At 30.6% G+C, this 16,704-nt stretch overlaps 1 protein-coding gene across 1 annotated transcript; it reads right to left on the reverse strand.

Moving 5' to 3' along the window:
- Positions 1-32: 32 nt before the first annotated feature.
- Positions 33-1,557, reverse strand: LOC130945442 (uncharacterized). Its single transcript, XM_057874158.1, has 2 exons — positions 1,434-1,557; positions 33-802 (listed from the first exon to the last, which is right to left on the reverse strand). Exons 1-2 carry the CDS (start codon positions 1,555-1,557, stop codon positions 33-35), a joined length of 894 nt encoding a protein of 297 aa, XP_057730141.1.
- Between the last annotated feature and the right edge of the window lie 15,147 nt (positions 1,558-16,704).

Here is a 16,704-nt window from a genome sequence, read left to right on the forward strand (position 1 = left end):
ACTTGTTCTTCACCGTGATTTTGTTGGGTTGCCTATAGTCCACGCAGAGACGCATGCTGCCGTCCCTTTTCTTCACGAGCAATACTGGAGCTCCCCAGGGAGAGGCACTTGGTCGGATGAATCCTTTTTTGCAGCAGCTCCTCTAGTTGGTTCTTCAGTTCAGCGAGTTCCAATGGAGCCATCCAGTAAGGGGCTGTGGAGATTGACCCTGTCCCAGGCATCAGTTCTATGGAGAACTCAACCTCTCGTGTTGGGGGAAACGAGGGTATATCTTCGGGAAAGATATCTAAAAAGTCTTGTACTACTGGTATCTCACAGAACTCCTGATGGGAATCTGCTTTTACCGAATTTAGCAAGGCATATCCTTGCCTTGTACGTGTGTCTTCGGAGGATCTTGGAAGATCACGTGTGTCTTGTATGGATTGAGAAGGGAAGATGACTTTTCTCTCAAAACAATCTAACAAGACTCGGTTTTTGTTGAGCCAATCCATTCCTAGGATGATGTCTAATCCTACTAAAGGGAGGCACACTAGGTCAGCAAGGTATGATCTATCTGAAATGAGGATGCAGACCCTCTGACAAACCTGCTGAGTTTCGACACTCTTACCGGCTGGGGTGGTCACTAGTAGGGCATATGGTAGTTTGGTCATGCATAAACTGATTCTACTAGTAGCAGATAGAGATATAAATGAATGAGAAGCACCAGTATCGTATAGGATAGTTAAAGGAGCTCCATTAATTATGCACTTACCCTTGATTCGATCTTCTGACTGGTGGGCTTCTTTGGCTTGCCTTAGGTTTCCTGTTCATGGGTAACTATAGGGAGAAGTTTTATCAGTCGTACCTTCTAAGACAGGATTTCTAGGATCGACTTTGCTCTGATACCAATAATGTAACATCCTAAGTTAATATTCTACCTTTAAAGGCCTTTAAGTAGGGTGTCACACTTAATATGAAAAAGCAAAGAACTAAATCGTTAGTTAAGAAAAGAAGGAAAACACGCGCGAAACTTTGGGTGGAAATCGAGTAGTACTAAAAGGATGAAATTGAACAAAACTCAAAGGGGTTCAAGCAAACATAAAAGAATTCCCATGAACACGGTTCTAAAGGAGATAGTGCTTAAAGGTAACTATGACGAAAAGGAAACTAACGCATCCTAACTAGTTTCATCGAAGAAACTTCCATCCTTGTGTCATGTCCTATCCTTGGCTCGGGTTGTCGGATTCCTCTTCCTCGGTTTCGGAGTCAGACTCGAGGTGTACCACCTTAGATGACCGCTTCTTAGATGCTGAAGCGTTCCTATCTAGAAAGGTTACGACGGGCAGCTGGGGTTCTTCTTCCACGAACTCTCGATCTAAGTAGATAGTTTGGAGCACGGTAGTAGTGGTCGCAACTACCCACGCGTGCTTCGAGGGGTCATACTCAGAAGTTACCTTCGGGGGACACTGCGTCGTCTCTATCCGCTGTGCCATGTTCCTCTGGAGACAGTATGGGAAAAGAAAGGGAGTGAGAACCTAACGTCTCAGTAGGAGTGCTATGCAACACCTCCATATCCATCTCCAGCCCACGTGCGGGATTTTTAAAAAGAGCGTATAACGTGGCATGTAATATGTATCTTTCTTGTAAAACATGTGTGCAAAAAGGAAAACATATAGGAAAATAGAAGGATAACATCTTAAGTAACATCAACATAATCATAATTAAATCTAAAGAAAAAAAAACATAAACATCAAACTTTCATTCATGCTTTCTTCTTTCTTAACTTTTAACTTTTATGGAAGGTATTGAGCTCAAACCGGTATAAATGAGAGTCCCCTTCCCTTACCGAAGGTTCTTATCTCGAGTGTCTTGGCGATCACCTTCCCTTACCGAAGGATCATCTCGATCGATCACCCTCCCTTACCGAGGGATCATCTCGATATCTTGTCTTTGGGGGTCACCTTCCCTTACCGAAGGATCACTCCCTCAGTTCAATTTACAATCAAGGTTATTTTGACATACACAAGAAAAGAGTTATATCAACAAAGATATCTTATTACATAAAATTGATGGGAGTTCCCTTCCCTTACCGAAAGTTCCCAAAGGTTTGTCGATCACCTTCCCTTACCGAAGGATCATCTCGATTCGATCACCTTCCCTTACCGAAGGATCATCCCGATTATCTTGTCTTTGGGGGTCATCTTCCCTTACTTCCCTTCCCTTACCGAAGGTTCCCAAAGGTTTGTCGATCACCTTCCCTTACCGAAGGATCATCTCGATTCGATCACCTTCCCTTACCGAAGGATCATCCCGATTATCTTGTCTTTGGGGGTCACCTTCCCTTACCGAAGGATCATTCCCTCAGTTTAATTAGCAAGTAGGGTTATTTAGGCATATACAAGAATAGATCATGCGAGAGGAGAGACATATACCATGATAAAATAAGCATGTTGAATAAGACTTTATAAGAAAGTAGGTACTCTCGTCCCTAGAGGGGTATTAATAATATAAAATAAATGTACATTATAAAAGATAGAATAATTTAAATAGTTGAATAAAATAGTTATAAGAGAGCGTGTACTCTTTGACTCAAGGAAATATTAATATTAATCTAATGGTATAAAAGTCAATATAATTTCATGTAAATAAATGGGGGATATTAATTAGCTGAATAAAATAATTATAAGAAAACATGTACTCTTGACCCTAAGAAGATATTAATGATATAATGTATAAAATATAATCTAAGTGCATATGGTAAGAAAGTTGGTATTTGAAATACTTGGATTAGATATTATAAGAAGCATGTACCCTTGATCTTTAAAATAAAGGAGCAATAATAATATAATGATATAAGGGGTCATTTAGTTGCATATAATAAAATAGGGTTCCTTGAACAAGACACAAAAGGGATCATGTACTCTCAACATTAAAGGAATAATAATAATGAAAAGTCACGTAAATGCACATATTAGAATTAGAGTATATTAACAAATAAACATGGTAGAAAGGTATGTACTTTTAACATTAAAGGATTGTTTATGATATAATGATATAGAAAGTCATGCAAAAGCTCATGGTAGAATTATGGCATATCAAATAACATGGTAGAAAGGTATGTACTCTTAACATTAAAGGATTGTTAATGATATAATAATATGGAAAGTCATGTAAATGCACTCGGTAGAATTATGGCATATTAAATAATTAAATAAAACATGGTAGGAAGGTATGTACTCGTGAAATCAAGAGATTATGACTGACAAAAAAATAGATAGACATGGGTAATATGGATAAGGGATAAGAAAAAGGGTACTTGATACCATGAGACACATAAACAATAGTAACCATGCATGGAAGACAAATAATTAGAACATACTACATGCCAACATAAGTAAGAAAGGCATAATTCCCTACTCTTTTTCCTAACGCTTCTTCGAGCTTGCCTCTTGTATTTGCCCACAGAATATTATTTCTTTGTAAAGAGAGAAGGGAGATGATTAGTATTTGAGAGGAGTGATTTTCTACCTATGGGTGCTTCCCTATTTATATACATTTGGGGATAGGGTGGTTGGGATATTTTAAATTCAAACAGAAGGCGGTTACTAGATTCCTATCCATAATTCAAAATTCTAAGCCCAGCTTCCAACTGATTTTCGAATTTCAAATTAAATTTTTGTTTCTAGAAGGTGTGGTTGTTACAATGCATGTCACGTCAACTCCATCATTGAGTGTAGAAACCTGGTTTTTATCTAATAAAATAGATAATAAATAGAATATATGAGAATATGATATGAGACATATTTTAATTATAAAATTGGTATTACATAATATATTTTTTTATTCTTATTACTTGTTCGTTGCTAATTTTTACGTAATTACTTAATAATTTTTGCCTATAAAACTATCAACTACCTAATACTATGATTTAATTAATAAGAATGATGACATTAATATTTTTTCATAAGTCTTGTTATTATTTATAATTAGGAAATAGCCATAAATAAATTTATTTTCTTAATGAATGTTAAATTTGTTGTCAAATTCTATATTACTTTTAAAATTTTAGCATAATTGAGTCTAATTTCTATATTTTGAAATGAATTTACTCAAAAAAATTAATATGAAATCACATTATTATTACAAATTACCTTTTTAACATAATTAGTGGTGCTTATTTGAACTATTAAATTTAATTTTTAATGATATTAAAGTCAATCTATTTTATTATCTTGTGCTTTCAAAGAATTTACACAACTAACATAAAAATATAATAATAAAAAAATTCATTACAATGGGTATATTCATTTTAACAAATATTCTTCTATCTAATACTATAAAAGAATACATTGACCACTTTGAATTACTATAAGTCAACTTCCATCCACATTAGTAGAATACCTAAATTGAGATATATTAATCAAACAAACAATCAATAAAATACTCATCCGTACTTTCTCATTTTTGGATTATTTATACATAAAAGAAATTATACATAAAGAAAAAGAAGAAAAAGAAGAAAAGAAGAGTTGAAATAGCAAAAGTAATAAAAATTATGATTCTTATAATTTTGTGTGGCCATCTATATATAGTAGACCAGACAACTATGATTATCTAACAAAATTAATTTTATTTATTGCACTCAACTTGAATAAGTAAGAAATTATCTTATTTTAATTTAGTCTTTAATTCACATAATTTAAATTTAGCTTAATATGTATTATTTGATTTGATTTAATTATTAGTTGAAAATATCTTAGTTGTCTATTTTATTTATAAATTTATTATTTAATGACTAATAAATTAATCAAATTAATTAATTAGTACACACAATAAATTTGGTTTAATAAATTAAAAGAATTAAATTAAAAAATACTAACAGAATATTAAAATAAATGAATTATGAAATATTACCAAATCAAATTGATATAAATTATATGATATTTAAATATCTAATCAAATCAATTAGTTGATATAGTTACTTTATCGTAATAACTTGTATTTAATGAGTTAAAAGAAATAAATTGGGAAATACTCTCAGAAGCATGCCACGTCAGCTCCATCATTACATGGAGAAATCTAATTTTTATATAATAGAATAGATTAGTGGTGCTTATTTGAACCATTAAATTTAACTTTTAATGATATTAAAGTCAACCTATTTTATTATCTTGTGCCTTCAAAAAATTTACACGACTAACATAAAAATATAACAATAAAAAAATATTACAATGGGTATATTCATTTTAACAAATATTCTTCTATCTAATACTATAAAAAAATACATTGGCCACTTTGAATTATTACAGGTCAACTTCCATCTATATTAGTAGAATGCCTAAATTGAGATATATTAATCAAACAAACAATCAATAAAACACTCATCTGTACTTTCTCATTTTTGGATTATTTATGCATAAAAGAAATTCTACATAAAGAAAAAGAAGAAGAAAAAGAAGAAGAAGAAAAGAAGAGTTGATATAGTAAGAGTAATAAAAATTATGATTCTTATAATTTTGTGTGGCCATTTATATATAGTAGACCAGACAACTATGATTATCTAACAAAATTAATTTGTATTTATTGCACTCAACTTGAATAAGTAAGAAATTATCTTATTTTAATTTAGTCTTTAATTCACATAATTTGAATTTAGCTTAATATATATTATTTTATTTGATTTAATTATTAGTTGAAAATATCTTAGTTGTCTATTTTATTCATAAATTTATTATTTAATGACTAATAAATTAATCAAATTAATTAATTAGTACACACAATAAATTTGGTTTAATAAATTAAAAAATACTAACAGAATATTAAAATAAATGAATTATGAAATATTACCAAATCAAATTGATATAAATTATAATAAATTATATGATATTTAAATATCTAATCAAATCAATTAGTTGATATAGTTAATTTATCGTAATAACTTGTATTTAATGAGTTAAAAAAATAAATCAGAAAATACTCTTAGAAGCATGCCACATCAGCTCCATCATTACGTACAGAAATCCAATTTTTATATAATAAAAATAGAAATAGATTTGTGTTAATTATTTTTTGAGTTATTTTTCTGAGTTAATTAATGTTCATTGTTATTAATTTTTTGAGTTAATCTTAGTTGTTAATTTTTTAAATTAATAATTGACTTATTATTTATTATTGTCTAAATTAATTATTTTTTGAGTTAATTAATGTTGATTATTAATTCTTTGAATTTCGTGTTTATTAATCACCTCTTCTTATTCATGGTTGCATTTACTCATTTGAATATGACTTTGATTTATTTGTTTGATTCTACTAATCAAATTCTTCAATGATATTTTACAGTAGTAGTTGTTTTGCACTAAAAAGAAACCTTCTTTCATAGCAACCTTTGTGAATTCTTTTATGGCACTGACAAAAAGTTATTTTTAGAGTTCAAATTTTGAATAGTTGAATCTACCAATAGAACTTTTAAGAAGAAGCTTCAGCTGAGTCTATCATTTGTGTAATAAATAATATATTTTAATTTAGGATTAAGTTTAATTTTGGTCCCTAACGTAGGGGTAAAAAATTTGTTTCGTTTCTAAGTTTTTCTTTTAAACAAAATCGTCTCCGAAATTGACAGTTGTATTAAAATGGTCCGACAGACAATTATACCCCTGAGTTCGTTACTCTCCTTGACTGTTTTTTAATTAATAATAATAATATTAATAATGATAATATTAATAATAAAAGAGAACGCTGTGGGAGAGGGAGGAGAAGATGTTGGGTCGAAGACTGCGAGGAAGAAAGCTGCACTAGGGTTCGACGAAGTGAAGGACGGGGACAGAGACGCCGATTGGATGGCTTCCCAGGATTCAAGATTAGGCAGAATTCGAACACCTGTGAAGGAGATGGTATGTGGGCATGGGGAGAGGCCGATTCTGCGAACCTCAATGACGAAGGACAATCCAGGCCGACGATTTTGGGGTTGTGTCTACTATGAGGTATTTTGTTGGCCTGTAATTTATGAGATTGAGGTTTTTCATCTGGGTTTCCTTCATCTTATGAGTTTTGGGTGGTGATAGGTTCAAAATGGTTGTGATTTCTTTAGGTGGGTAGACCCAGAAGCTGGAGAAACGCTGCGGGATTCTGAGATTACAAGATGCTGGAAAAAGATTACAACGTTGAAGACAAGGTTAAAGGATGTTGAATGGAAGCTGAGGATTGTAGCTGCTTTAGGGATAGTTTGGTGGATTGGGTTTCTCTATTTGTTGTTGCATAATCCACACAGTTGGAGGCAACCATATGGAATGCATCTAATGAGGAGATGATTAGAACATCATTTGTAGGATTTTTGTGTATTGTTTTGGTTATTTGATGCTGTAACTTTTATTGCTACAATGATGTAATGTGATGTATCCCCTGTTAAGATGTTTGAATGAATGAATGAAAGTGTTGAAGCAGTAAAAATGTGTTGTGCAAATTTTCAACCATGAGGCAATGAAAATATGTTGAAAATATGGAAAGAACACTTACGTAAACCAGGATAAAACATTAAGCAATGATTCTTAAAACACTGACAATAAAAATTCACAACAGCATCCATAAGCCAAAATGGCCAATTACAGAGTTGTAGTTAGCACTTAAATAGAAAAAACACAGACCAACATAGTGCATAAACAAACTTAAAATTTGTTCACCACATGGAGCAAAATAACAAAATAACAAAACACCAATATAACATTATTTCAGACCTAATGAAATAGCATAACAGCCAAAACACATAATTAATCCTCTTTAAAGATTGTCCCATGCACTAGGAGGCAATTTTGTATAAGTTATAGACAAATTATTATAAAAAATTACAAAATTTTGTTAGTTTAAAAATTAATGAATTTGAATATTTAAAGGTATATATTGAAATTTTTAACAAATTTTTTTTTAAAAAAATAAAATTGAGTTTATCATCAGATTTACTATTGGTTAAATCCATTAGTAGTTATCAATTTAATTATTAGTAAATAATATATTACCATCGGATTGATTGGGGCATAAATTCGACGATAACAAATTTTAGAATTGCGCCAATTAAAAATTTATACCTGCCGTTAATCCGTTGAAAAATAGTTACGGACAAAATTTATACCGTCAAATTTATTCTGCCGCTAAATTTAATTGTAAATAGACTGGTGATATCAAACAACTTTTTTGTAGAGGTTTTTTATATGAAAAAAAATATTATAAAATAAAACAAAGCATATTCAACCAAATAATCTAATCAAGAAATTAGAAATAAGCACAAGTTAAAAAGAGAAAAAAAATGAGATTACTATCATGTGTTATCTCCAAAACTATTTAGGGTGTGTTTGAGAAACACGTTGAAAAGGATAAAAGTGCGTTTAAGTGCTTTGAATGTTATTCTTTAATGTTTGGCAACTTTTCTTCTGTGAACACAGACGTGATTCTACATCCCAAAAACTCGTTCACTTGAAGCAAGAAATTATAGCTTCTGTGTTCACTCAACGTACGTTTAGGTTTGTTCCTAATCATTATTGATTTTTTTCGTAATTTTTTTTAAATAAAAAATACTGAGAATATTAAAATAATTATTCTAATTTTTGTGCACTATTTATTATTCTAATTTTTTATAATATATATTATTATTTCTATTAAAATAATAAATTAAATAAAAAATTAATTATAAATAATAATAAAAATATAACTAATAAAAAATTAGAATCTAAAATAATAATAAAAATAAGATTATTAAGAGTATTTAAAAAGAGTACTAAAATATGTTATTTTATATATTATTTTTAATTTAATAAATAAATATTAATTTTTATTATAAAAAACTTAAAAGTTGTCAATTTTTATATGTTATTTTTAATTTTATAAATAAATATTAATTTTTATTATAATAATAAAGATTATAATATACTAAAATAGAGTACTATAAAAAATATTATATAAAAAAATAGTAAAAGAAGTATAAAAAAAGATTAAATATACTTAAAAAATAATATTATAATTTAATATTAATTTTTTTAATAATTAATTAATTATTTATCTAGAAGTCACTACAAGAAAATAGAGTTATTTTAACACTTTATTTTTTAACATCATAATTAAATGTCAAAATTAATATATATTTTTGACAAATATCACAAATGTCAAATTTTCTATGTTTTCTTGATGAATAATTTGACCGTAGAAAATTACTCTTTAATTTTGACACTTATTTATTTTCAATTTACTCCACTATTTTTCTTCTTCTTTGGCTCTGTTAATTTTGACATCACACTGCTCTTAGTTTAGGATTATACTACTCATTCTTTATCTTCAAAATCTCAATTTATTCTTTAGTTTCAAGATCTCATCTCATTCTTTGTTAAAATTTTTTGTTGAGAATATTTTATAGTCAATAAGTATCAAAATAAATAGTATATTTGACAATTAATAAGTATCACAGAAAATATGTTCTCAAAATTTTCTAACAAATTATTTTTGACAGCCAATATTTATCAAAATAAGATTTAAATTTTTTTCACAATCACTTATATGTTAAAAATACTATTTTTGACAAAACTTTTATTAACATATTTTTATAGTTAAAATAGTGTCAAAATTTGTTTTTTAACAAATTTTAATTTTCTTTTACACATTATAACCCTAAAAAATAATCTATATTGTTGTAGTGAGTAATTTTAACAAATATTATTCAAACAATATTTATTTTATCAAAATTAATTTTAGTAAAAATTGCCAAACATAAATTATATTGACACAAACTCACTTTTATCCAAAATCAATTCTATAAAATTACTTTTATTCAAACTCTAATTTGACCAACGTAAACCAAACACACCCTTAGTTCTCACTACCAATGAGATATGTTCGTTAAATTCCTCCTGCAATCTCCTTTTGTTATGATACCTTTCAATAAATGCAATATATCGAGCAGGAATTACATAGTCAAGAAACAACTATTTGTACCATATAATCATTAACACGTACCAGTTTGGATACAAATTAGAATCTCTACCCTAATAAGTACCAAACAATGGGATAAAAATAAGCTGACTCAACTAAATAAAATTACCAGAACACTACAAAAAATTATTGAAATAGCGATCGAATTAGGATCGATTTTGGTGATCGCTAAAATTTTGGTCGCTAATTAGAAAATAACAACTAACTTCGATCGCTAATTGTTAGCGACCGATTTTAGAAACCGATTTTTGAACAAGATTACCAAACTCCTCACCAAATAGTATCGATCGCTAACATAATCGGTCGCTAAATAGTGACTAAATTTTCCGTTACTAAATCGGACGCTAAATAAATCGATCCCTAAATAGCGACCAAACTTTCGGTTGCTGAATCAGTGGCCGATGGAATCGGTCGTTAAATTAGTCGCCAATGCCTAATTTGAAAATCTAAAATCGGTCACTAAATTGGTTACTAATTTTTTAACTAAAAAACTAAATTGGTTGCTAAAACGGTCACCGTTCCTATTCATATAATTATAAATTTTTACTAATTTCACATTTACCACTATTAAAACTTAATTTCATATATAATTATATTTCCACAAAATATAAAAAGAATCAAACATAGATCAATTTTTTAAATTAATATCAAAAACATTCACAATATCTACATAAAACTATAAAATTTAAAATATTAAAAATTTTTAAATACATCAAATTTATGATCCACAATCTAAACTAAAGATAAAAATAATTAATAAATAACATAACTATACTCTATTCAAGTACAATCAGTATGATTCAACAATTTTTACACTAATTTTTTCTCTTTAATTTTTCCACTACTCTTGAAATTGCAATCAATACAAACCACAACAAAATATTTAAGCAATCTTAAATCTTTATCTAATAATCCAACATGTTTAGGGCAAAATATACCTAATCCAATTGCCTCAGACGCTTTCATGACAAAAGAGAAACCAACCGATCACCAACCAGATTATACACCATGGCAATAAGGAGTTCTTCTTCTTCAGAAAATTCAATCTTGGAAGCTTGATTGGTTTGCTCTGGACAGCAAATAAAATGAAATGAAATGAAGTAATTTAAATAAAATACAATAATATAAATTCTTCGTAACTTGTCTAAGAAAATCTTAAATAAATTGAAGTGTCATACAAGAACAGAAAAATTTTAAATAACACATACTCATTCTAAGAAGTAATTAAAAACTTAATATTCAAAAAGAAAATAAATACATTGTATTGCAAATATGAGTTTAAATATAGTGTCAAATATTGAAATTGAACTGCATGCATGAAAAAACAGAAATCCAGCACAAAGTATGAAGGTACATAAAACTAAAATTCATCTAGTAATATGAAAATGGTTTGCAAAATATGAAAATGGTATTGGTGAATTGAGTTAGGGTTTGCGAGGTATTCTAGTAACACTGTAATTATATTATTTTATTTAAATTAGTGACCAATTTAGTGATCATTGTCTTAGCGACCGAAGTAGCGAATAAATAATTTTGTATTTTATTTTTCTATCGATTGCAAAATCGGTCGCTAAATTAAAAGAATAGCGACCGATTTTGTGACCAAGAATTCCAAAGACATTAATTCTCTTGTTTTGGTTGCTAATTCGGTCGCTAAATTAAAAAATAGCAACCGATTTAGTGACCAACTTTATTCTGGTTGTATAATAAACTTATCGGTTGCTAATTCGGTTGCTATTAGTGACCGATTTTGTTGGTCGCTGAAATCAGTCACTATCTTAACAATTAGCAACCGATTTAGCCACCATTGCCTTAGCAACTGAATTAGTGACCAAACAAATTTTCACCCTATTTTTCTATCAGTTGCAAAATCGGTCACTAAAATAAAAAATAGCGACCGATTTTGTGACCAATAATCCTAAAGTCATTTCTTCTCTTGTTTTGGTTGCTAATTCGGTCACTAAATTAAAAAATAGTGACCGATTTAGCGACCAACTATATTCTGGTTGTAAAATAAATTGATCGGTGGCTAATTCAGTTGCTATCAGTGACCAATTTTGTGGGTAGCTAAAATCAGTCATTGAATATAATTTAGCAACTAATTTTTTTCTGGTCCTAAAAATTCTATATCGATTACTAAATCAGTCACTATTAGTAACCAATTTTTTCGGTTGCTAAAATTGATCGCTATTCTAATAATTTTTTGTAGTGGGATACGAGATGAAATAATTATATATAGAAAATCAAAGAAAACATCATCACTATTAAAGTTCTAAAAATTGTATTGATGATCGAATCATTCTAATTATTGATTCACTAATTTAGAGGTTTAATCAATTTAATTGTAGGTAAACTAGAATAACTAAATGATAAAAAAATAATATATAAATTATAAACAAACACAAAAAAATATATAAATACAATCTAATATAAATTTAAAAAATACACAAATTAAAACAACAATATACTAACTCATCAATTCTCATAATTTCATATAATTAAAGTTTTAAAAATTAAATTGGACATTAAATGGCTAAAACTACCGGTTCAAAGATTTAAAAATTTAATTTATAATTAACAATCAACTGAATTATATTAAAATAAATAATGTATTTAATATATCAATATATACAATATTATTGTATTATATATTATAGAATCAATAAAGAATAATAAAATATTATTTATCACCTAATATAAAAATAATTATTACAAAAAAATAATATTGATTAAAATAATAAAACAACGATAATTTTTAAGAATACATAGCAATTTAAAATATGATATTATATACCTAGTACCTAATAATACTTTTTTATTATTTAAAGTTAATATTTTTTCACTAACTAATATATACAGGTTCCTTAGTTTGATGTTTAAACTAATATAGTTTGTTTTTTATTTTTTCTTAAAAATTATGTAATAAAATATTTAACAAAAAGAATTATGGGTATTGTAAATTCGTAAAGACTGATACATAAACATCATAAGTGTCTTTGGTATATAATTAAGATGGTGATTTATTAATTTGTTAGAAGAATTTGGTAAATTATATTCTAGTATATGCTAATTTGAGTTATGTTGTATTTTTTGTTGATTTCATATATATTTAACAAAGAAGTGGCAAGAATTAAAAAGACCGTTAAAAAAATTTCAAATTTTTTCTATCGCTTTGGCGCTAAACGCCACATCACCAACGTTTAGCGCCAGCGCTCTAAAACTCACCCTTCTTTTCAAGATAGGTGGCACTATATGTCACAACCTGCATTTAGTGCCGGGACCTTTGAATTGCGTGTAAGCTCCTTGGACGGTGGCGCTAAACGCCACATCACCGGCATTTAGCACTGGCAGCGAAATTTGGAATGGTTCCCACGCAAGCAACCAAATCACACGGAAGAAATCAAATTGTTTTAAATTCAAACAAATCAATAGATAAGATATTATTAGGTTTAGTTAGTATTATTTTTGAATCAATTAGGATTTGCTATAAAAAAAAGGAACAAAGATTTGCCCTGCGGGCTTCTCTTCGGACTTCTGCACTTTCAGTTTTACACACTTTTTACACTTGAGGATTTTTTCTGCATCATGAGCCACTAAACCTCCATTATTAAGGTTAAGAGCTCTGTTTGCTTTAATGTGGGTTAATACTGTTTCTTCTTCTACACATGATTAATGCATTGATTTCTGTTTTAGAATTGATTTCGTTCCTCATCCTACAGATTAGAGTATATGGAAAATAATCCTAATCTAAATTGAATTCATTTGAATCTTGGAAAAGTTAAATCACTGGAATTAAAGCTTGAAATTCCTTTTCTCATAATTCTTTAGTTATCTGGATTTAATATGATACATGACATATAATCAGATTATTTCTGGGTTCTTAGGAATTGTGTGGCTTGTAAATCAGAATTTGAACTTAACCTTTTAACACAATTGATTGATCAAGGGATTGATAGTTGGTTGGGTTAGAAAATATTGAATTGCCAAGGAATTTGAATTCAATCACTTAGGGTTTGTCATGAACTAAATCTTTGCATGATCAAGGTAGTTGACAATGATTGTTAATCCAAAAATTTAAATATCTCCAAAGCCTTAACTCTCTTCTCATATTATTTTCTCACACATTTGTTATTTGCATTCTTCAATTCACTATCTTTTATGCTGTTTGATATTCGAAACTCTTAACAACTACTAGTTGATTGATTACCTAGATTAGATTTTTTTTGTTTTTATTTTTAACTTATCTTCATTTAATTTTTGCCATTTTATTCTCTTATTTATTTTTCTTTTATTTTTGTGTGCTTTACTGGGGATTCGCTTCACTATGATGTTAAGGATCCTAAATTTCTTTGTTTTCTAATTGTTTATGGAGAAAAACAGGGATAAATAACCTCTTCTGTACAATCCTTAAATTAAAAGAACTTGTAGGAGAAACAGAACACAAGTCAGAGCTCAGAGAGCTACAGGAATTCTCAGGGACAAATCAGAAGAGGAAGTTGAAGTCAATATGGCAGACAACAACAAGCATGCTGTTGTCAACAATTCCAACAATGTCCCATTGGTTAGGAGAACTCTGTAATCGTATACTAACCTTGATCCTAGGAATTGTGTGGGAAGCATTGTACCACCGGCCATGCATGCCAACAACTTCGAGTTGAAGTCTCAACTCATCACTTTAGTCCAGTAGAATTGTCAGTTTAGTGGAAGCCCTCAAGAGGACCCCAACCTATTCATCTCCAATTTTTTGAGAATTTGTAATACAGTCAAGATCAATAGGGCTCCCGCTGATGTCTACAGGTTGTTGCTTTTTCCGATTTGCTGTAAGGGACCGAGCTAGTCAATGGCTTAAGACACAACCCAAGGAAAGTATAGCAACTTGGACAGATTTGGTTAGTAAATTCTTAACCAAATTCTTCTCACCTTAGAGGTTGACTAAGCTGAGGACAGATATTTAGACTTTCAGACAGCTTGATGGAGAGTCTCTTTATGAAACTTGGAAGAGGTACAAGGCTATGGTAAGAAAGTGCCCTCCAGACATGTTCGCAGATTGGGTACAACTGCAAATTTTTTATGTGGGATTACTCCAGCTTCGAGACTTTCACTAAATAATTCTGCAGGAGGATCTTTGCATATGAAGACCACTAATGAAATGGATTCTAGAAATGGAGAGTTGAAATGGATTCTAGAATAGACTGTCAGTGCTTCAAGGAAGGACTGGGCTAGGAAGATTGATGATGCTCTCTGGGCTTACCGGATAGCTTTGAAGACACCTATCGGCATGTCTCCTTATCAGTTGGTCTATGGCAAAGCCTTTCACTTGCCAGTAGAGTTGGAGCATAGAGCTTACTAGGCTACAAAGCTTCTAAACTTTGATTCCAAGGCCTTAGGAGAAAAATAGCTCCTCCAACTCAATGAGTTTGATGAATTCTGAAGCACAGTATATGAAAATGCCAAGCTCTATAAGAAGAAGACAAAGGCGTGGCATGATAAAAAGATAACCACTAGAATATTAGAGCCGAGCCAGAAAGTCTTTCTATTTAACTCAAGGCTCAAGATATTCCTAGGAAAGTTGAAATCCCGGTGGTCGGGACTGTTTTTGGTCACTAAGGTTTCTCTGTATGGTCATATTGAAATCATGAAACAATAGTCGGACAGAAGGTTCAGTGTCAATGGCCATACATTGAAGCACTATCTTGGTAATGATGCTGACCAACAAAAGACCACTCACCTGCTTACTTAGCAGAGTTGAATCGTCAAGCTAGTGACGTTAAAGAAGCGCTTGTTGAGAGGAAACCTAATGCTTAGTATCCTTGCATTGTTTTTCTCTTTTATTATATTTTTATTTGTTAGTTTTCTTTACTTTTGGTTCTATTTGAGTCATGCCTATTGTAGGAAACAAAAACAGGGATGCTTGAAACAAACAGGGGAACATTCTGAAGTTGGAATTGCATTCTGGTGTCTCGGTGTTTAGCGCCAAGAGTACGTACAAGGAAAGGTTGGCCACTGGGCACCTGGCGTTTGGCGCCACCTCTGGGTGTTTAGTGCCAGGTGCACAAACTTCGAGGAAAATCTTACTGGACCCCTGGCATTTAGCGCTGGCTGGTGGCATTTAGCGCCAAAGGGTGTGACACTATGGGAGTTAGCCACTGCCACCTTTGTGTCTAGTGTCGGTTGTTGGCGTTTAGCGCCAAGGTGGTAAAAAAACTGGCATTTAGCGCCAGTTGCCCGGTGTTTAGCACCGGTATGACAAATATCGCATTTGTTGTTACGAGTAAGGTGGCGCTAAATGCCGCCATCCTGGCATTTAACGCCAAGTGCGCTGCAACACCCTATCCCCTTTTGAATTCAAATTTTGCATTTAAATTTCCTTGATCCTCACCCCTGACACGTCCCCAATCCCCAAATCCCTCCTGAATCCTTCCTTTCCCCATAAACCCACCTCACCTAACCCCATAACTTCCCCTTATTCATATAACTCCCCACCCCTTTCTATAAATTCCCCCAAACCCTCTTCCCCACTCATATACAAACAATTCCCTATCCTTTTTTTTCTTAAACCGTTCCCCCTCCCTTATTCATTCTTCCTCTTATTATTTTTCTTCCCCAAAACCACGCCCACTCTACTTATCCGCCACTCTCTCTCCCTCTGTTTTTTTATTTTTTTTCTCTTCCCTTCCCCTCTTGCGCCCTATTTTTTTGTTCTTCATCTATTTTCTATTCTCTTTTGCTTGGGACAAGAAAACCTTTAAGCTTAGT

This window comes from Arachis stenosperma, chromosome 8 (assembly GCF_014773155.1).
Source record: "Arachis stenosperma cultivar V10309 chromosome 8, arast.V10309.gnm1.PFL2, whole genome shotgun sequence".
NCBI classification, from domain to species: Eukaryota; Viridiplantae; Streptophyta; class Magnoliopsida; order Fabales; family Fabaceae; genus Arachis; species Arachis stenosperma.